This window comes from Amyelois transitella, chromosome 6 (assembly GCF_032362555.1).
Source record: "Amyelois transitella isolate CPQ chromosome 6, ilAmyTran1.1, whole genome shotgun sequence".
In the NCBI taxonomy this organism is placed as follows: domain Eukaryota; kingdom Metazoa; phylum Arthropoda; class Insecta; order Lepidoptera; family Pyralidae; genus Amyelois; species Amyelois transitella.
The window spans coordinates 8,325,300-8,346,094 of NC_083509.1; the positions used below are offsets into that span (position 1 = coordinate 8,325,300).

At 31.6% G+C, this 20,795-nt stretch overlaps 3 protein-coding genes across 3 annotated transcripts; all 3 read left to right on the forward strand.

Moving 5' to 3' along the window:
• Positions 1–2,569: 2,569 nt before the first annotated feature.
• LOC132901855 (uncharacterized) lies at positions 2,570–4,882 on the forward strand. Its single transcript, XM_060944752.1, has 4 exons — positions 2,570–3,397; positions 3,787–3,864; positions 4,174–4,327; positions 4,718–4,882. The coding sequence occupies exons 1-4, from the start codon at positions 2,570–2,572 to the stop codon at positions 4,879–4,881; spliced, it is 1,224 nt and encodes a 407-aa protein (XP_060800735.1). The 3' UTR covers position 4,882.
• Positions 4,883–5,544: 662 nt separating this feature from the next.
• On the forward strand, positions 5,545–7,861 carry LOC132901856 (uncharacterized). The gene is made up of 4 exons (XM_060944753.1): positions 5,545–6,018; positions 6,496–6,573; positions 7,116–7,269; positions 7,698–7,861. Exons 1-4 carry the CDS (start codon positions 5,545–5,547, stop codon positions 7,859–7,861), a joined length of 870 nt encoding a protein of 289 aa, XP_060800736.1.
• Positions 7,862–8,617: 756 nt separating this feature from the next.
• LOC106131086 (uncharacterized) lies at positions 8,618–10,998 on the forward strand. The gene is made up of 4 exons (XM_060944754.1): positions 8,618–8,902; positions 9,773–9,850; positions 10,325–10,478; positions 10,835–10,998. The coding sequence occupies exons 1-4, from the start codon at positions 8,618–8,620 to the stop codon at positions 10,996–10,998; spliced, it is 681 nt and encodes a 226-aa protein (XP_060800737.1).
• Positions 10,999–20,795: the final 9,797 nt, after the last annotated feature.

The window sequence follows — 20,795 nt, forward strand, 5'->3', positions numbered from 1 at the left end:
TCAAAATTATGTATGAAATTGCAATACAATCCTAATTTAAAGCTTATCTGCTATCATGTGATAAAACAGATTGATCTTATCTTCACAAGTGTACTACCGAAAAGGCGATGCGCTTGCGTTTCACGTGAGCGTCCCTAATTGCTGGACAACGATAACTTATACATTTTCTTATCCAATTAAACAATAATAAAAAATATACACATATAATCATCTGTTACGGGATATACAAGGACGGCAGTCTCTAAAATACTGGTAGCCAAGCCAAGGTCAAGTTTACGGCTCAATGATGGAATCGTGATTTCAATACTGACAGCTTGGTGCGTTTGGGGAGTCAGTAGTGATAGAAAAAACACATAATTATCTTAGCAAAGGTAACTTAGTAAATACGTTTACAATAATTAAGTAAGTTACTTACGTGAAATTAATCAATTTTTTTATACTTTGCTATTTTAATTCGAATAAGAAAGAAAAAAATATTTTCATCCATATTTCTACTCCATTTTAGCTCTTAAACAATAATGCTTCAAATTAATCAAACTCCGCTCATTGTCCGATAGCATTTGTCATAGGCAGATATTCTGAATCCTACATTACCAATCAAGAAACAGCCTAACATACAAGTTATCAGAGTAATTAAAGGTTTATCTTACAGAGAGAAGCCGTCAAGAGTTTATCGTCGGGACTCCTCAGCCTTTATCTTCATTACGACTCTGCAACTTTAATTCTGGCCTCCATTAATTTTAAAAGCAGCCATCGTTTCTTTGAACAACAATTATCTGTATGGCACGGACACATATGTTCATAAAAAGCATGCTTTTTTAATTGTACAGTAAAGGTGGTCGCTCGCATATTTATCGGAATAAAACCATGCGAACTTTCATCTCTTTACGAATATTTATCAATCATTGACACTTCATAATAGAAATGATAAATTCTAGTTCTTTTTCTTGTTTTTGCTTTTTGTTTTGGCAAATTCCTTTTATTCTCTTTAATAAACAACATGGTTGGAAAAAATATGTGACGTAATATTGAAACTATGAAGTTTGAATTTGTAGCATTGATTTAGTAATATAATTTATTTGTGCAGTATTATCATTTAAAATGTAAGCATAATCACAGACACAAATATTCGTAATTTGTCATCACTTATGAAAAAATGTTTTGATAATTGGTAGTTCCATGTTTATTAAAAATATAATAGAGTAGGTACATGCTAATTTAATAAAATAAATAATTGTAGCACATGATGCATAGAAATAATTTCAATAAGTAGTATTGAAAACTTTTACCATTCATTAGTTACTCAATCAATTGATCATAAGATTAGAAAATAATGCGACTTAACATACAGAAAGACATACTCAAGAGGATAGTTTGCCATACAATGTTGAAATATAAAATATTCAACTGACTGACCTGAATGGACTGACCGACGGGTTAAGTGTGTTGTTGTTGTATGACTAATATGAATTATATTGATATTTAATACTGATCGACCCTTTTACGTAATTAAAACAATTATGGCACTCTCACATAATTAATAAAGCAAAAACTTATTACTTAAGTCAAGCCTGCCTTTTCTTTGTTTTTAATTTCAAAATGAAATTATGCAGAACTTCCATTGCTCGGAGACTAAATACCAAAGAGGTGATCGATTTCACGTATTAACTTATTTAAATGACTGTCTTAATTTAGCCTAGACGTTTATTTATAGTCAGATCTTCGGAACCTTTGAGCAGTTTAATATAGAGTAAAAAACATAGTGCAATAATTTGAGACGGAGGCAGGCGATTGAACGGTTAAATACCTGCGCTGTTACGCACTATTATTGATAATTAAAACTATTACTTTGCAGACAGTGTGTAATTAATATTGTTATTAGGTTTCTTGAGAGCGTGCGTGTTGGCGTTTACTATGTAATGGAGATATATGCTTAATGTAAATAGCCTTTTGCCTTCGCTCAAAATACGGAGAGTATAGATATAATACTTTGTAATTTTTTATAGGTGTAGTAGTATTATATACCACGACCATACCACGTTTTAATCCCATACGGGGTAGATATGCATAGATGACAGTCACAAAATTGGTTAGATAGATTTGTGATTGAGAGGTCACTAGTGAATTGGCTTAAAGAACAATACCAGGTTTATAATTCATCCCTTGGCTGATATTTATTTCATGCTGATCTTACAATGTCAATGAAATTAAACAAAAAATCTTTGTTTTCTAATTATACTCGTAATTTCAATTTTTTTGGCAGCTGAACGTGGCCTGCCAGTATTTTCTGTTAGCTCTTTCTATCTCGCAGGAGATAAAGACGGGATTATATGTATGTATGTTTGGTACCTACGCAATTCCCTGTTTCACTATAAAACAAATGGGAAAATTTTGTAATTAACAGTATTGAAAGTATTGAACGGTCAGTAATTATTCATCTTTTTAATTACTAAAGTAACCAAGTTTTCCTCTACATTGTTAATTGATCGAATTACAAAACACAATTTTTATGGAGTAATTTATTTCAAAACCAATCAACTGAACGTGCAGTCTTGTCCATGTGGAAAATATGATCTTAAATCAAAATATTCAAAAAAAAGCTTATTCGTCTGACTATATTTCAAAAAATATGTTGGACGAAGACTTTTTGAATGTATTTCAACAGTTTAGACTCTTTCAAGTCGTGCTTGGTTCCTGCCGTATTGACGCTCGCTACAGATTCGTGACTACACCTTCACTATACCAAAAATTATACACTGTAGTCATCATTACATTAGTATTTATTTCGTATTCAGGAATGATATGTTACGCATACAAAAGATATGAAAACATGAACTATTTCTACGCTTTCACTTCGATGAACACAATCGCCCACTTTATTTTCTACTTTAGCAGCATTTTTCAGTCGAGATTCTACTGTAATAAAGAAAATGTGAAGTTTTATGTCAAATTATCACAAGTTGATAAATTAATAAAAGTCCATTACAACAAAATAATATCAAACGTCATCAAGAGAATGAATTGGATTACACTGTTAGCATTGTTCTTAGTCATATGTTTTATAGTTGGTACCGTTTGTGTCACGAAAAATCCATATTTACTCATACCAGTGACAGTTTTATTGATTACCCATAGTACTGTGCTCACGGAAATTAATTTCAGTGCAAATCTCATCGTATATTTGGGTTTACATATTCAAGTCATAAGTAATATGATGAAACGGCATATAGAAACCGTTGAAACTAATTTGGCCGTGGAGGAATTTTCAGTCTTTAAGAAACATTTTTTAAAAGCAGTGGGGACCAAGACTTGTAATTTGAATGAGTTTGGTTTAGACGATTATCTTAAAAGGATATTTACTGCATTTTCAAATTTCCAGAATGTTTATAAATTTCAAGTAAGTTGATCGTTCATACTCTTATAGATTCTAGAATTTATATAGGTAGACTTTAACTTATGTCATGCTTATATTTTATTTCCATAAGCATGAACTTAATTCGCAACTTGTCTTATTTAAAGCCTGGCTATAGTCCTTGTTGCATCCTCACACTCTGGAGCCCGGGGACCTAACCCGTGCTGGATTATGGTTTCCCATCTAGTCGCCTGAATGTGCAGGTTTCCTCACGATATTTTAGAAGCAGAGTATAGATTAGTATTCAAACTAATGTACATAATCTCTAAAATAGTCATTGGTACATAGCCCAGTACCTACTTCTTAAGTCCATGAATGTTCTTTGAAAATATAGGAAAATAAAAAAGATAAAAATGTTAATTTTATGATTTCAGATATTTTTGTTCACAAGTAAAGTTGTGTTATTCGTGGTTCTAACGTTTGAGTATGTTCTCCTTACCGTTCAAACTAATGTGAGTGCATCTTTATCCTTATACCCACAGATTTATGAGTAAGGATTATTCGAATTAAAGCAAATTTTTAATCTGTACACCCAGAGAGAGTAATATTTTAAATTTAACAAAATGAAAACGCTAAGTAGAATTTGGGATTTCCCTTGAAGTCTTTGTTTCCCAATAACAAAAGGATTTATAAAACAAGAGTGAATATTATTTGAACATTCTTTGTCTCTTATCTGATATAGGCAACATGGAACGAAAGTGTCTGATAAAAAACACCTAATTTCTATAGTAAATATTAACATACATTTTTATTCTTTTTAGGGTCCTGATCGCCTAGGCTTATTAATTTTAGTAACACTGACCTTAACAGATACGATTGGGTTACTCATTCTCTGTCTCTGCTATGAGGCCTTTGAGAGAGATATAAGGGAAGTCAAATTGGTATCCATTAAAGCGATGTCTATCTGCCACACTGGTATGTATATTATTATATTCCGATATAATCTTGTAAATTATTTTTCTTGCATATTAAACCTGTTTGGCTGTGAATTGATAATATTTCCTTTCTTTCCATGGATGTCGTAAAGGATGCCTAAGGGAATAAGAACGATCATCTCATGCGCAACCTTTCCGTGTTTGTTTGGTGGCTAAGACAAAATATAGTGTGCTGTTTCTTTTCCTACACAAAATTGTGAAAATAATACAAAAAAATCTGTATTATTTTCCCAATTTTGAAAAAATCTGACGAATCCTAAATCTGAACTAAACATAGCTTTGGTTTTTTTGACTACTGTCTTTCCATGTAGGTAGGTATTTTTACATCAGAAGAAATGTAATAAAATATCAAAGATTCAATTATTTTCAGGGCCTCTACGAGACAAAGCTAAAATAATTTATAGAACAGTTGAAGATACATTCCCTCACTTTTCAGTTTATGACATGTGGGAACTAGATGCCAGACTATTCATTAGGGTATGCAACGTGGTCACTGGATTCTTTGTTACGTTTCTTCAATTAACATATCTGTAAAGTACTTGCAGATTTTTAGCGGTTGGTATGATTAAAGCACTTTGAGAATTGATAAGATAATATATATTTAAATTAGATAAATTGTCAGTAGTAAATTATAATGATTTATAAAGCATAAATTATTACGTACTTGCCATAATTATACAATGTTTTACTAAAATAAAATTTTGATTGCGACAAAACTTTGATTTTTATCAGGTTGATATAGAGTTAATTCGTATAATGTGTGTGTTCTAGAGGACAGAATATTTCAATATGCATATACTTATATTTTTACTACAGTTAATTTTGTAAGTTACGTTGAGATTTTCCTGAGTATAAAATCAAAAATAAGCAACATTGTTTCAATATTTTGTAAATTTGTACAAATATTTCTTTAAACTAGCTATTAGCATTCGGGGTCTGATTAATTTACCAAGTAGGCTAAACCTATTTACTTAATAGCATAAAACTCCTACACTTACTTTACCGTATTAGAAAATATTAAACGTTTAGTCCATTTTGATATTTTTTAATTACGAAATTAAATACCTATTCGTTCTTTATTTCTTAAATTGTTCTATTAATAACACGTTATTAAATTTATGGAATGTCCATTAGAAAACTAACAGTCTTATTGGACAGTGCTGTTTATAAAAAAAGTCACCTTTGTGAAAGTTCAACATGAGAGGAAGAAAACTTTATACGTCCGAATATCTTTCAAGAGACATGCTTGACGAAGAATTCTTAGCAGTATTTCGACAGTTTCGTCTTTTTCAATTAATGCTTGGTTCCTGTCGTGTTGATGCTCGATACAGATTCGTGACGGCACCTACACGCAACCAAAAATTGTATACTACATTCATCGTTACAATTATTTTTATATCATACTTAACATTTCTATATCATGCTTTGAACAGATACGAAAACTATTTCTACAAAGTTACTTCAACAAATGCAATCGCCCACTTCTTATTCTATTTTTGCAGCATCATTCAATCTAGATTCTTTTTAAATAATGAAAATGTTAATTTCTATATCAAATTATCGCAAATAGATAAAGTTCTTAAAGCTCATTACAGTAAAGTTATAACAAATGTCATCCATAGAATGAATTGGATTACACTTTTTACCTTGTTCCTTGTTATATGTTTTGTAGTGAGTTTAGTATGTGTGACGAGAGATCTGTATCTTCTCGTATTAGTTACAGTAATTTTGGTAACTCATAGTACCGTGCTAACGGAAATTAATTTCAGCTCAAATCTTATAGTATATTTAGGTTTACATATACAAGTTATAAGTAATATATTAAGACAGCACATAGAAAAAACTGAACGAAATTTGGCACTAGAGGAATATTCAATTTTTAAGAAATATTTCATCAAGACTGTTGGATCCAAGATTTATGATTTCAATGATATTGCTCTGGATGATTACATAAAAAGGATATTAACAGCGTTCTCAAAGTTTCAAAATGTTTACAAATTTCAAGTAAGATATATAGTAAATTGCTTTTGTACATAGCAGTTAAACTTATTTATAAGAAACTAATAATTTGCGAGATTAGCTAGCGTGATAAGAATTCCGATTTCAGAAGACTGGTATTGATTTATGTCAAGAGTCTCATGTTTCCAGATATTTTTATTCACCAATAAAGTTGCGATGTTCATGGTTACAACGTTTGAGTATGTGCTTCTCGCCGTACAAAGCGATGTAAGTTATAAAATATTAAACACCAATATTAATGGTTTCTATAGCATATCAAATAAAATAACAATTCTCAAATTTTTCATTGATCCCGGTTGCGTCTCTTCCTCTCTGTATACGCCTACAACCAGACACAAGACGAGGGAAATTTTTACACGAACTTACTTCTATAGGACCTCTTACGGCTTAGTTTCTCAGCCGGATCATGTATAATAACAGTTGCCTAATGGTGTAGGATGTCTTTGCCTCGATTTTTTTCCATATTTCTAGTCCATGCTCTTACGTTGAGGTAATTGGTATATGCTGCGAATGATGACTATGAATGAAATATTGAAACTGATTTATGTATTTTTTTCCCCATTCCAAGAAGTTGCATGAATGACATATAAGAATGACAATAAAAGAAAATTGGAATATTACAGAAACCTTTTATTTGCACTGGAATTACATTAATGTACCTAACCAATCGAATAGGGATTTTTTGGGAAACTGAATATATTCATGAGCTAAAGCTAATGTTGTATTTAGAAAATATTCATATTTTTTAGGGTCCCAATCGCCTAAACTTAGTTATTTTGGCCATACTGACAACAACAGATACTTTTGGGCTATTACTTCTTTGCCTGCGCTGTGAGGCCTTAGAAAGGGATGTAAAGGAAGTTAAACTAATATCCATTAAAGTCATGTCAGTCTACCATACTGGTGAGTACTATTTACTTTTTGTCAAATCAAAGAACCTTTCTCTTCTAAACTTTAGATTTTCACTAACCCTCTAATAAGGTCTATCCCTAATAACCTGTCACTATCTGAATCACTCAAACATCAAACTATATATCTAGCTGAACGTTGCCTTCTAGTCTTTTGTAAGATAAGTAGCTGTGTCTACCCCGTAAGGTATAAAAAGATGTGATTATATTAATGAACTTTTAAAAATACCTCGATGATGGAATTTGTCATTAATATAGTACCTCATTTTTATTATGTTCTTTACTATTTACAAAAAGATTATACGATAGTAAAAGTATTATTTAGTTGTTTTATGGGGACTAATGGTGCAGATATATCTAATCAAGGTATCATACCTTTTTCTCATGGCTTGAAAAATTAATAAAACAAATTGTTTACATCAGGAACCTTGAGGGACAAAGCCAAGAAGATATATAGAGCAGTAGAAGACACATTCCCCCGGTTCTCTGTTTACGACATGTGGGAGCTGGACGCGAGACTTTTCATCAGAGTGTGCAACGTGGTCACCGGGTTCTTTGTCACTTTGCTTCAATTTACATATCTGTAAAGAAGCTATAGGAAATCATGTAATCTAGGAACAAGTATCATCTCGGAACTGACAGTCTTTTATAGATTTATATCTAAAATTCTGTAGGTAGATAAGCTTTTTATGAATAATTGGGTATGTTCACTTTTTAGACTACTTTATGTGGTTGCCCGGAAGAGATTACATAATGCGTTAAGGCCGCGTTTTATATATTACCTTCTTTTAAGATAGATTTTATTTTTATTTTATGTGTGTTTAAAGGGTATTCTATCTACTTCTATGAAAAAATATCAATATAATAAGGTTATTTTAAATTTATTTCATTAAACTCAACGTATTTATTTTTTATTTTCTGTGTTATAATATTAAATATAATAATAAACAATTTTAATTATTATATTGCTTGATTTGCACAGCAAGTAAGTACGTGTTATATATCTTTTAATCAAGTAAGTTATTATATATAACTCAATTGTTACCTTCAAAAAAATTAATAAAAAAGAAACAAGTCACATTTCATTCCATTTGAAAATATTGAAAGTTTTCATTCATTCAAGTCATTCTGTTCACATTAAATATGTATTTACCTGTTATCTTTCATCTATTAGAAAATACACATAAAATGTTTACTAATTATGCACATACGCAATTTGTTGCTGACCTCGTACTTACATTAATCTAATAAAACACAATCAAATTAATGGAACAATTCATTTGAAAACTAACAAAGTTATCAACTAGACCTTTAAGCATAACTTAATTTCAAGTCAAAACAAAATGAAAAAGGTAGAACTTAACAAGTCCGAGTATCTTTCAAAGGACATACTCGATGAAGACTTTTTGGTGGTGTTCCGACCGTTTCGACTATTTCAATTTGTGCTTGGTTCCTGCCGTGTTGACGCTCGCCACAGATTCGTGACTACGCCTACGCGATACCAAAAATTTTACACTGCTGCCATCATACTAATTATATTTATATCATATTCGGGAATCGCTTGTTATGCATACGACAGATATCGAAATTTCGACTACTTCTTCAAATTGTCTTTAATGAGTGAAATCGTTCACTTTATTTTCTATCTTTCTAGCATCATTCATTCTAGATTTCTTTCGAGTAAAGAAAATGTGAATTTTTATATAAAATTGTCACAATTAAATAAAGTTTTGAAAGTCAATTCAAGTAAATTAATCACTGACGTGATTCACAGAATGAACTGGATAACCCTGTTCTCGTGGTTTCTTGTCGTATGCTTTATAGTCATTACAGCATTTGTTACGAAAAATGTGTATTTAGTTTCTACAGTCCTGGTAATTTTGATTACCCACAGTACTGTACTTACTGAAATTAATTTCAGTTCTAATCTGATGGTATATTTTGGCTTACACATTCAAGTCATAAGCAATATGTTTAGACATATTATAGAAAAACACGAAATTAATTTAATAAAGGAAGATTTATCAATCTTCAAAAAATATTTCACAAAGACTGTAGGGTCAAAGGTGTATGACATTGATAATATTGCATTGGATGTCTATGTGAACAAGATTTTTACAGCATTTTCAAAATTTCAAGAAATTTATAAATTTCAGGTAAGTTGTTACATTATCTTGAGATACGTGTGTGAAAAGGAAGGCATAAGTTAAAGGTTAAAAGTAATATTGTCTTATTTGTTTACAACAATAAACTATTATACAATAATTGTATAGAATTATTAAATATGAGAAAGCTGAGTCTGAAATAATTTGTGACACAGATCACCCAATGAAAATAGAAGAAGTCAGTCAGTAATAGTCAATATACTCGTACACAGAAATCAACATCATTCTTTTAGTTCTTTCGTATCAGAATCTGAAAGAACTTAAAGAATGATGAAGAAATACCTAGATAATAATGATCAAATCTTTTTACAATCCCTCTTTTTCTGTTTTCAGATATTTTTATTCACCAGTAAAGTTGTAATTTTCGTGGTCACAACTTTTGAGTATGTTCTTATCACAGTACAAAACAATGTAAGTTCGTAAGTTCTTCATTATGTTTGTTATAATTATCACACCTTTTACGAACTGTCGCTTGCACTTCTCTAACCTCACAAAATTATTAATAGTACGAACTACGAAAAAAGGTACCTGAATTAAGCTTTATTTTAAAGCAAAATGAAATATAATTCTTTATGATCTAGCCTCATACTTAATTACGTAGCTTGAGTTATTAACTAACATCACAAAAGACCTTCGAGAGAACGAACCACTGACAAGCAACGGGTGATGTATTAAATAAATAATATAGTGATAAAATCATTCTCAAAATACATTCTTATTCTACGTCGTCAACTTATAATTGGATAATATGACCAATTCTCTTTTAGCCCAGAGTCTAAGTTTGTAATGTCTGGCCCGTTCTAAAGTCTTTTGAAAATAGACACACATGTGTCAGGCCTGTTTTACCGTGTTAATTTTATTCATTTATGTTTATATTCCTTTCAGGGTCCAGATCGCTTAGGCTTAGGAATTTTGGCGACACTTACATTAACAGATATTATTGGCTTGCTCTTACTCTGCCTACGCTGTGAGCTTTTTGAGAGAGGTATCAGAGAAGTCAAACTGGTGTCCATTAAAGTCATGTCTGTCTACCATACTGGTACTGATGTATTTCTTAATTAACATCTTTTTAAAGCACCACCATATCTGTTAAGAGGTAGAGGTAATAGCAGATCAACCTACCCAATTTTACTGCAAATTAGAGACTTAACACGTAAAAGAGTTCCATGTGGTGTAACTTGATAAACGGTTGACTGTTCTAAGCAGTTATTGGCACTTTAGAGTAGTCATACTACTTATTATTTGCAAAGGCAAAAGAATACATTTGATTTTACAAGTCAAAGAATAAACACCGTTAATTACATGCACGACTTTGTAATATAAATGAGTGCGACTAAAAGTCACATAATGAAATTATATTAATTATGATGTAATATCGTGTTTCAATAATTTCAGGCCCCCTAAGGGACAAAGCTAAGAAGATATATAGAGCAGTAGAAGACACATTCCCCCGGTTCTCTGTTTACGACATGTGGGAGCTGGACGCGAGACTTTTCATCAGAGTGTGCAACGTGGTCACCGGGTTCTTTGTCACTTTACTTCAATTTACATATCTGTAAAGTAGCAAGATATATTTATGATATTAATTTATACGCCGATAATACTGGATAACTACTTATTTCGTTGAGTATAGGGACCGGCTGCTCTTAAAATTCCTGTTCACGAGGATAGTAAAACGCGGCTAGCCTTCAATAGACGATTACTATGACTCAGTTACGAGTGACGACTGAAGGGAAACAAAGTTTGTAATAGAAGGCAAAGCGACTTTCTGATGTGTGGCTTAGTAATAGAATTAAACTCGTTCCATTAAATAAGTATACCAAAACTCAAATTATAAAAGATAGTTGAACGTAAAGGTTACGAGTAACAGCGAACATCAGTGACTATTTTTTTTTCTATTTTAAGTATAAGTGAATTTTTACATGCATTTCTATTTTACGTAGCAAAAATCAATATCTGTGCGACTACGTAAACTAAGGAATATTGAGTTCCACTCGATGGAAAAGCCGACCACAACGCTTTTGAAATAATTGAATATGGCTAATAATACAGCAATGAGTTTTTATTGCACGAAAATTAATTCTTACGAGTGAACAACGAATTGTGTTCGCCACAAGTTTTCATTACCCTTAATTTTCAGTCATTTCGGAGTCCGTAAAACGATGGTTACAACTATTGCAATAATTACATTTATACTTAGTGTTTGCCTTTTACCGAAGATCATTTGGATGAATATTAATGAAATACTAAAAGCCAAAACGGTTCTGAGTATCACTTAAAATCTGTTATTACGGTAGCTTAACAGAAGTTTAAATGAATCAAGATATTATTGAACAGAAACCGAAATGGTTCATATTGTGTCCATTACGTTAAAAAGCTCTTTGAATGGAAAAAAAATGCACGTTCTTTAACACAACTTTCAATTATTTGCCATTTTCGTCAGGTGCATCAAAAAAAAATATTTTTTTTTTACAAAATGTAAGTTTAAGTTGCACGATAATTTTTATAGTAACTTTTTTCGTCATTGTATATGTTAACGGAAATGTATGTAATCCGTCATTGTATACAATTCCTAGGAAATGTATGTAATTCCTAAAATAGCCCGGATTTGTGTGAAATAAGTTATATTAGACACATTTCCTAGGAAATCTATACATTTCCTAAATAGCAATCGGAAATGTAAAACCCGTGATGGTACGCGGGGATAACGGGGCGAGGGGCATCATTCAGAATGTTAACAAACGCTAAGAACACCGCCTAAAAATATTATTCTCATTTAAACAAGGTGTTTTATTACAGAAAGCCTTCTTTTTATATCTACATTTCCTAATACGAAATGGGAATTTTATACAATTCCTAGAAAATATATACATCTCCCAGGATATGTATGTATTAAATAATTTTTAAAACAATATTTTATACATTTCCTAAATAGCTTCGGAATTGTATACATTTCCTTGGAGTTGGATGCAATTCCTAGATTTTATACATTTCCGTTAACATATACATAAATTAGTGTATTAAAAAACGTTTCAAATAAATTACAATCTTTATTGACGGCCAATAGCTTTATCATAATGAAACCGGCAAATTCAATTAATGTAGTCACATTTAATATCTTTAATATCTTCATTGTAATAATAAATGAACCGTAGAATTAAAATATCTAGATGACATAGTATCATAGGGCACCTTTAGGTCTCCTTGGCAATAGGGAAGTGCTCACTGCTTTTGCTTCTTAGTAAAGGCCCCTTATCGGGCAGGTCACGAAGAATTAACTTTTTCTGATTGACCTAGGTCTTCAATTGATTATAAAATATACTTATCTTAATCCGTGTGAATTGTCACATATATATTTTATTGTAGGTGATGGGCTAACAACCTGCCACTATTTGAATCTCAATTCCATCATTATGACATACTTACAGCTGAACATGGCCTTTCAGTCATTTCAAATAATCTTAGTCTTAAGTCTTTCTTCTCTATAATAATTCTACGCATGGAATGGTAGTTCTTTGCAGATAACATAGTGAAATGGCATCTATTAATACACAGAACTAAAATAAACGGAGCTTTTAACAGGCACGCAGCCTTCTGCCTTCTTAATTATACAGTCATTCCTATGAAGTGTCTCTTTTCTTATCAAGAAATAAATGAATAATACGCCTAATCTAAAACGACTGAATAAAAAATCACTTTTATTCATGAAGTCTGTAATAAGTTGAACGTTTTAGTCAATAATTAAATGATAGTAAAAGTAAAATTTGAGAATTCTTTCTTTAGTTATTGAATAAAAAAAATAATAATGTGACTATCGTATTGAAATCGTAAAAAATTTTGATTTAAGTTTATTAGTTCAATGTAGTGCCAATTACTCAAGTATCCTACTAAATATAGGAAAATGTCTTTTACAGAAGTAAGCTTCAGCCGGGTTGAACGTCACTCTTAACGATGTAGAGCGAAATAGTCACAAGACTCCTCGTTAAGCTGGAAGGCTTAATGATAAAATTGAGATGCAAAGATGTTTGTTAGCCGATTGCCCAAAAATAATTCCAAATGTATTAGCATTTAATTTATTATCATTAACGATCTGCGCGGGAAACATACTAGCCCACACTATACTCGTATTTATTTTCCACACAGAATGTGAGTTTTGGTGAAGTATTAAAGTGACTATAGATGAATGATAATAAAACAATGGCGCAATGCTTATCATATCATGAAATAAAAAGACTATTATTTATAATCAAAAAAATTATTTTGACATTAAATAATAAAATCTTATACAATTAATCACTAACTACTACTAATAAAAATATACCTAATTAAATAATTGAAACTAATATTAATTATTTTATACTTAATAATAAAAAAAACAGTTACAGTTTGTTTACTGTCTAAAAGCATTAAATTCACGATAGGAGATTAACGCCAAATACGGCCACCCAACTCATATGATAACATCGTTAAGCAAAAGACCAAATAATAGCAAAAGTGGCGAAGTTATCAAAATGTAGTTATATCGTTAAATACAGTAGCATAAAATTAAACAAAATAATACAAGTCTTGTGGTAGGCACGGTTTATTTTGACGAAGTCTACCGATAATGGTCATCGGACAATTTTTATTTTTATTCTGGCATAATCGCGGCACAGAGCTGGTTTTATAAAGCGACAAATAAACGAACGATTTAATAACTGTGCCTAGTTTTAACAGATAAACGCTACACAAGAGTAGAGACATGAAAAATAAAATATTACGGCTTTTCCTAAAGTTACGTCAGTAAGTGGTCACATCATCAAGAAGTTTAGAGGTCATATACCTATGTAAAGATCCGAAGAAGATCTTAGAAGATTTATAACACAAAATCTTAAAAAAATTGTAGTATGTTCATTATTTTATTCGTAAATCAGAATTTGTATCCAAGTTTACACTGAAAGTGTATTTTGTTCTTTTTCAGTGTGTGAGGCAAATGTAATAAGTATCCGCCTTTATTTTGGTAATACTTTACACGTTTAGAAACTTTACTAATCAGACTACTATAAAGTATACATAGATTGTAAGTCTATTATTACTGTTGTCAATGAAATTTTATGTCGAAAAACCAGTTGCAAGCGCGGCCTGCCACGCGCCAACAGTCAAGTCAATACAACACAATACAACATAAAACAGATGATTTTTATTCATGTACCTACGACCATCGAGATAAAAGCTCATCAGCAAGAACAAGCATATGACCGGGTAAATTATGATAATCATGATATTATATGAAACTGACTGATAAAGATTGATTACAAAGCAATTTAAATGGACATTAAAAACGCATAATTTATATTAGTTTTAAAATCTCCTTTAGACTAAAATCTATTAAATAAAGTGATATTAAAAACATACAACATTATAGAAGAAATCAGTTTACCTACGTACTTATTATTATTCAAGTAATTTAGTAATTTTTATTGTTTTCTCTATATTAGAAATCAACTTTATTCAGTAGTATTAAATACGCTTAAATAAATTGAACGTTACTTTTTATTAGTAGTTTGATCACTCAAATCTAACTGCTCTAAAAGGGCATCATATTATCTTTACTCCGAACCATCAATTGAAAACGCTGCATAATTTGATTGTATGGATAATGATGTACTAAATTGGACGTAGTGCTGATTAAAACTGTTAACTATGGACACAATTAAAATTTCAGCCTACGATTGGACTTGCTGCTTTTTGCAGAACAAAGGGACAATTTCACGCCGATTTTTTGCTATATGGCTCTGGAACAGAAATAGATCAAAATGAATACACTACACCTATAGAGGGGAGGCATAAACAACAGTGTTGGGAAAGTTTTGGTTTATCGACAAAATAAAGTTCTTAATTTTATATGATATGCAATGAAAAATCCAGCCTTTTTCCTGTATAAATTGTAATTTCCGTATTGTTCCCGGCGCCAATAGAAAAATGGATAGGACCACTCTACCTCCTTCTCGTGGATGTCGTAAAAGGCGATGACAAGGTTGAATTTGGTGAAATTTGAACACTATATTTGATAAGATAAAATTAAAAATTCCACTCGACAAAAAATATTTCTCCTTATTATGCGATAAACCCATAGCGGTTTAATTAAATATTTAATCGACAATTACCCATCCTTACTGCCTTCGACCTTCAATATTTTATTTACCAATCGCATTTCCACTTGGTGCTGCAAGCCTGCCAATAACCGCAGCCAATTAAGTTCGGTAGCGCCTCTGTAGGCTAGTTTTTGTCACATCCATACAGCCTTAATTGGCGGATACCCATCATTAGCTATGAGCAATGAACGCGCGGTTAGATTGACTTTTTATATTTCAATTATTGCTACCATAATTCGAGTGTTTGAAGAGTTCATCACGAGAATCCAATTATTAGTTGCTATATTTTTTGAGTAGTGTTAAATACGGTGAACCTTAGTAAATGTATATAGAAATTAGTATATTTCGTAACAATACCATATTCTTTAACCAATCTGAAATGACCACTTCCAAGTTTGCCTCACTACGAACGTATGTGATTATTCGATCATAACAACTTATGTCGAGAATGAATAAAAATGCATACGCTTGCGTAAGTTCTTACTGTACTCCACCCATCGCATATCCAGGTGGAGAGCTTGGCTCTACTAATTATTGTTTACTATGCAAGACCAGTTTTGAGCTAATCAAATCTGTAGTGCCGCTTTGCAAATAGATCGCGAAAAATCTAGTGTTTGTATGTAGAAGAATAATATAACAAAAGACTTTGTTACCTCGAATAAAATGAACTAGATAGATATATATTTTTATACTGTACAGCTTTAGTTGAACTAATTTTGTTTGGAGAATCTTATATTTTATGTCAGTACACATGAGCGGCACTCATAATTTCGAGTTGTTATAGTTGTCTAAGAACAAAATCATAAACTTAATTATTACAATGTCATTTTCGGTTACGATAAATATTTACTATTATTTTTAAACTAATGGAAAAGTTATTTTTATTGCCTTGAGTTTTGTTTGCAATGAGAATAACAAGCAACGATGATAAATTCGTTGGTAGTGCCAATAACTTATCCTGTCTTATAATTTATCTGTGTTTCTGTGGTTTTGCTAAATAAAGGTAAAATTATGGGTACAATATAGTGTTTTTGCAATTGTGCATACCTACCAGAATAATAATAAAAAAATAATAAAAAAGTGTAAGCAACACTGTTATGATGTATACAGTAGAGAAGAAAGCTTCTCTACTGTAAGACCGGGTTTTATCTTTTCATATAATAGCATGATCTTATCTGCAACTGATAATATTTTAGTTTTAAGCTACAGAAATCTAAATAATAGTAGCTTATTATGCATTGTCTATGGTGCACATTTTACTTATTATCAATAGACTTGTATTTAAAAACAAATAGATTTTTACACACACAATACCATGTCGTATCTTAAAGGGGTTTTTTATGGCAAATATCATCTTTGGCAGGACGATGATATAGGAAATTAGATTCAGATAGTAGTGCGTTATATCTATTGATTGACTTTAAAAGTCTGTTCAGGGAGAGTAGCGAACACCATATTTTTCTTCGCTTCCAGACCACGATGGAAGCAAATTATAGTCTTGTCTTGTGCCTATTGGATCTGTCTGCCTTGCAACTGATGAAGTCGTGATATAAGTATATGTGCGTATATGTACGTCTGTGGCACCCTGTGTGTGTATTATTTACTATGCATATGTCATTGTCACGTTCTATTAGTAGTAAGAGAGATAAAATGGTCTGTTTGTCCCCGAAGCCGCGAGGGTTAGCCATAATGGGCATGGTCCAGACATGCTGCTCACATATTATGACCATATCCCGAACTGGTCCCAATATCGCTTATTATGTATCGCCTTTGTGTTAATCATATCTTTCGCTGAGTATGGCCCAGCTACCGGTCGCAGTCTATTAATAAAGTCAGTCTAAAAAATATTAATTTACAGATGTATGATTCATGTTTTTGTCTTCCTTGTTGTATTGTAATAAATCATTTTTTGTGATTATTATTAGACTATACTTTGAAAATATAACAATATTGTCTTTTCTTACATTTTTAATTCAAGAATTTACGGCTAAGCAGTACATAATGAAAAAAAGATTCAATTTCAATATACTGTTTAATACCTGTCAAAAGAAAACACTAACTGACAAAAAATGAACTGTCCAAACCGCTGAAACTGGAGATAAAAAATTTGGCATGGGATCTTATGTGATCTAGGGATGCACTAAGAAAGGATTTCAAAATTTCCACAAGCATATTCTACTTTTAAATATAAATCACTTGTACAAATACTAGGAACCCGCTCCAGGTTGGCACGGGTAGAATTTATAAGTAAAACACCTTTCCAACATTTAAAACAGAAAAAAACTCCATTCACATCTTTCCGAGATTAACATATTCAAACGGACAGAGAAAATCGGGGGACTTTGCTTAAAACATGTAGTGAATTATTATTTTAATATTGAAATAGTTTAGATCATTTACTTAAGTACCTCACCTACGTCTAAATAGTCATTCGGTATTAGAGAACATATCACACCTCTGTACTCTCCTTATTCTGCACACATCTATGGACGGAATGCTTGCAACCTGCTATTGTAGTCAAGTGGTCAAGGAATTTGTCTTTTTAATCGCACTGCTCCTACTATGCCCGGGGCCTATTATTAGGGTTAATTGGAATTATTAAAGTTTTTTTTCACAGCAACTAGAGTTTTAGTAGATAGTGATGCATACGAGATAGCTTTGAAAGCGAGCGCGCTTTTAGATTAATTTATGGTTAGAGTACGTGTTATGGAAATTTTAATAGAAGCTTTGAGCTTGAGCGTTCTAGATTACTTTTCACGGCTGGATGTTCAATGATTCAATTATTTTATTAGTTTGTCGATTTTGTTATTTATGCTCACTTTATATACCTACTCTATTTATATTATTATTATATAACTTCTTTCAAAGAAGTACGCGACGATATCAGGATTTCTAAAGTTTCTAATTTAGTCTTTGCAAATGTACGGTTTAGTATATAATCCACGGTGTCATCTCAAAAGATTTGTTGTAAACTTGTATTTTTCTTAAGAATTTTATAATCTTAAATTGCCTCGAAATTAAAATAAAATTGAATGTACTTTATACGCGAACAACGTTTTGCAAACTACTCGCTTTCGACCTTTCAGAGCTCATCATATTTTGCAGTAGGAATTAAGCTCGAGCGGGTACTTGTATCATTTACATAATTATTGATAATTAGTCCAGGATCACCGTGACGGAGTATCTTCTTAAGAAGCAGTGTTTATCGACGAATTGCCTCGCGATTGAGTCGCATGCTACAATTACGATCACTTTTATCGATTTTTGAAACGATTGTTATGGCGTTCAGTTTAAAAATTTATTTTTTATTGCATACTTTGATTGATATAAACTTGTGAAAGCTAATAAACTATGTTAAACTGAAAATGTTTATTTATAGAATAGCTAATTTAAAATTAATTCTACGATAATTCCAAATAAACAAAAGCAATAATCAAAGATAAAGCCCAGAATTATCCACTCTGCAGCAAATTAACAAAGAAACCCGATCCCACATAGGTGGAACAAGGGCATGAGGAAGGAGAAGAGTCGAAGATGGTTTTTTCCCGTCAACAATATTGAAAAATTATTTGTATTTCACTCTTGTTTGAAAAATGACTTACTTCTTCTGGTTCTTCTTCTTTTGGTTACTTCTCTAATATACATTACATACATACATATAATCAGTGAGGTAGACAAGTAATAATCCTAAAAAGACTGATAGACTACGTTTAGCCACTTTATGGGTAATCTTTTTAATAGAACTCGGAACAGAAATCAAAATATATTCAAACTTTTATATCAATGTGTTATTATTTACAAAATAGTTAATTCTTCAAACGACTTAGCCCCTGAAGGTATTCCATGTTAGGCCCTGGCATGATATGTAATCCTTTCTTGGTGTGCAGGTGCATACTAAAGGCGTCATTCGGTCTGACCGTTTGTCAAGTGGAATGCAAAAAAGAAATGATCTATTAGATTTTTATTTAAAAATACTTTTACTAACAAGTATACTATAAGTAAATTAGCCGTGTGGTTTCCAGCATTAATAAAAAAAATAATGATACAGAGCGACTAAGGCATAGACTAATTAACTTCTTTTAGGCGTTGGGGTAGCAACCTTTCACTATATGAATGTCTATTCAATCTTTATGCTAATCAGCTGGACGTGGCATTTCAGTCTTCGTAAGACTGTTGGCTCTGTCTACACCGCGAGGGATAAAGACGTGAATATATTGCTTTGAAAGTATGTATGTTACTTTGTACCAAGCTATTATTTCGTCAAGTCATTTATTGATCCAATAAAAGTTCCAGCCTAATACATAGCAAGTTAATAACGCATAAACTCTCACGACATTACTCAAAAATTTTAATATAACTTCCGAACATGAATAAATTTGTATTCGTAATATCAAGCCAGTCGTTCCATTAAAAAATAAATGAATTAGCCTGTCTCGGTGTGAATGCCCAAACATTTTCATTGAGACATTGCGGAGGATATTAGATTTAAGCACGATATATTAAATAGGTATTACGCCTAAAAATCAAAAGTATATCGTATTTTTCAAACTCTAATAACTTTAAAATAAAGTTCATTTCGCAACATGGTCAATCTAAATTCTCTTTTAGACGTGACGACACAAATGTATTAGCTTCAGGCGACGGGGCGCTATTCGTTATCTATTAAAATCTCAGTCGGATACACTCTTTATCATTAACACAATATAAATATTTATTTATCGATGGACAACTGGGTACTTAATTCAGAAGCGGGATTATTAAGGACGTTACACATGAATAAAAAGATCACAAAGTAAAGTTTATTCCGTTGATACTACAAAGTTGATCAATAAAGTTAGGTATATAATTTATTATTTCTAAGTACTTTTTGAGTCTTTATAAAGTACTCGAGTATCTTGTTTAGTAAGTATTACTCAAGTAAACTCAGTAAATCCCCATAAGAAAATTTTACTTGCCAACACTTTGTTGTACATACATATAGGTTTAAGACACATATTATTAGTGTAGTGTAGAACGTGGCCTGTCAGTCTTTCCGTTTCCTGGATTGATAGACAGAACCTACATCTTTCCACTTGCCATCCTGTATACTTCTTTCGCTTCATACACATTTTATGACTCTCTTCGTGCAAGCTTTTAGCCGTCTTTTCACCAGAACATCCCTGATTTGGTCAATTTGTTTAACACAATGTCTGAAAATTATTAAGCTTTTTAGTGTAGCATTT

Excerpts from the sequence above, each read along its gene's own strand:
- LOC132901856 (XM_060944753.1), top strand. The coding sequence starts at position 5,545 with ATGAGAGGAAGAAAACTTTATACGTCCGAATATCTTTCAAGAGACATG. Across the intron at positions 6,019-6,495 it reads TCCTTGTTATATGTTTTGTA|ATATTTTTATTCACCAATAA; the intron begins GTGAGTTTAGTA and ends TCATGTTTCCAG. Across the intron at positions 7,270-7,697 it reads CATGTCAGTCTACCATACTG|GAACCTTGAGGGACAAAGCC; the intron begins GTGAGTACTATT and ends TGTTTACATCAG.
- LOC106131086 (XM_060944754.1), top strand. The coding sequence starts at position 8,618 with ATGAAAAAGGTAGAACTTAACAAGTCCGAGTATCTTTCAAAGGACATA. Across the intron at positions 8,903-9,772 it reads TGTCTTTAATGAGTGAAATC|ATATTTTTATTCACCAGTAA; the intron begins GTTCACTTTATT and ends TTCTGTTTTCAG. Across the intron at positions 10,479-10,834 it reads CATGTCTGTCTACCATACTG|GCCCCCTAAGGGACAAAGCT; the intron begins GTACTGATGTAT and ends CAATAATTTCAG.
- LOC132901855 (XM_060944752.1), top strand. The coding sequence starts at position 2,570 with ATGATCTTAAATCAAAATATTCAAAAAAAAGCTTATTCGTCTGACTAT. Across the intron at positions 3,398-3,786 it reads AGAATGTTTATAAATTTCAA|ATATTTTTGTTCACAAGTAA; the intron begins GTAAGTTGATCG and ends TTATGATTTCAG. Across the intron at positions 4,328-4,717 it reads GATGTCTATCTGCCACACTG|GGCCTCTACGAGACAAAGCT; the intron begins GTATGTATATTA and ends AATTATTTTCAG.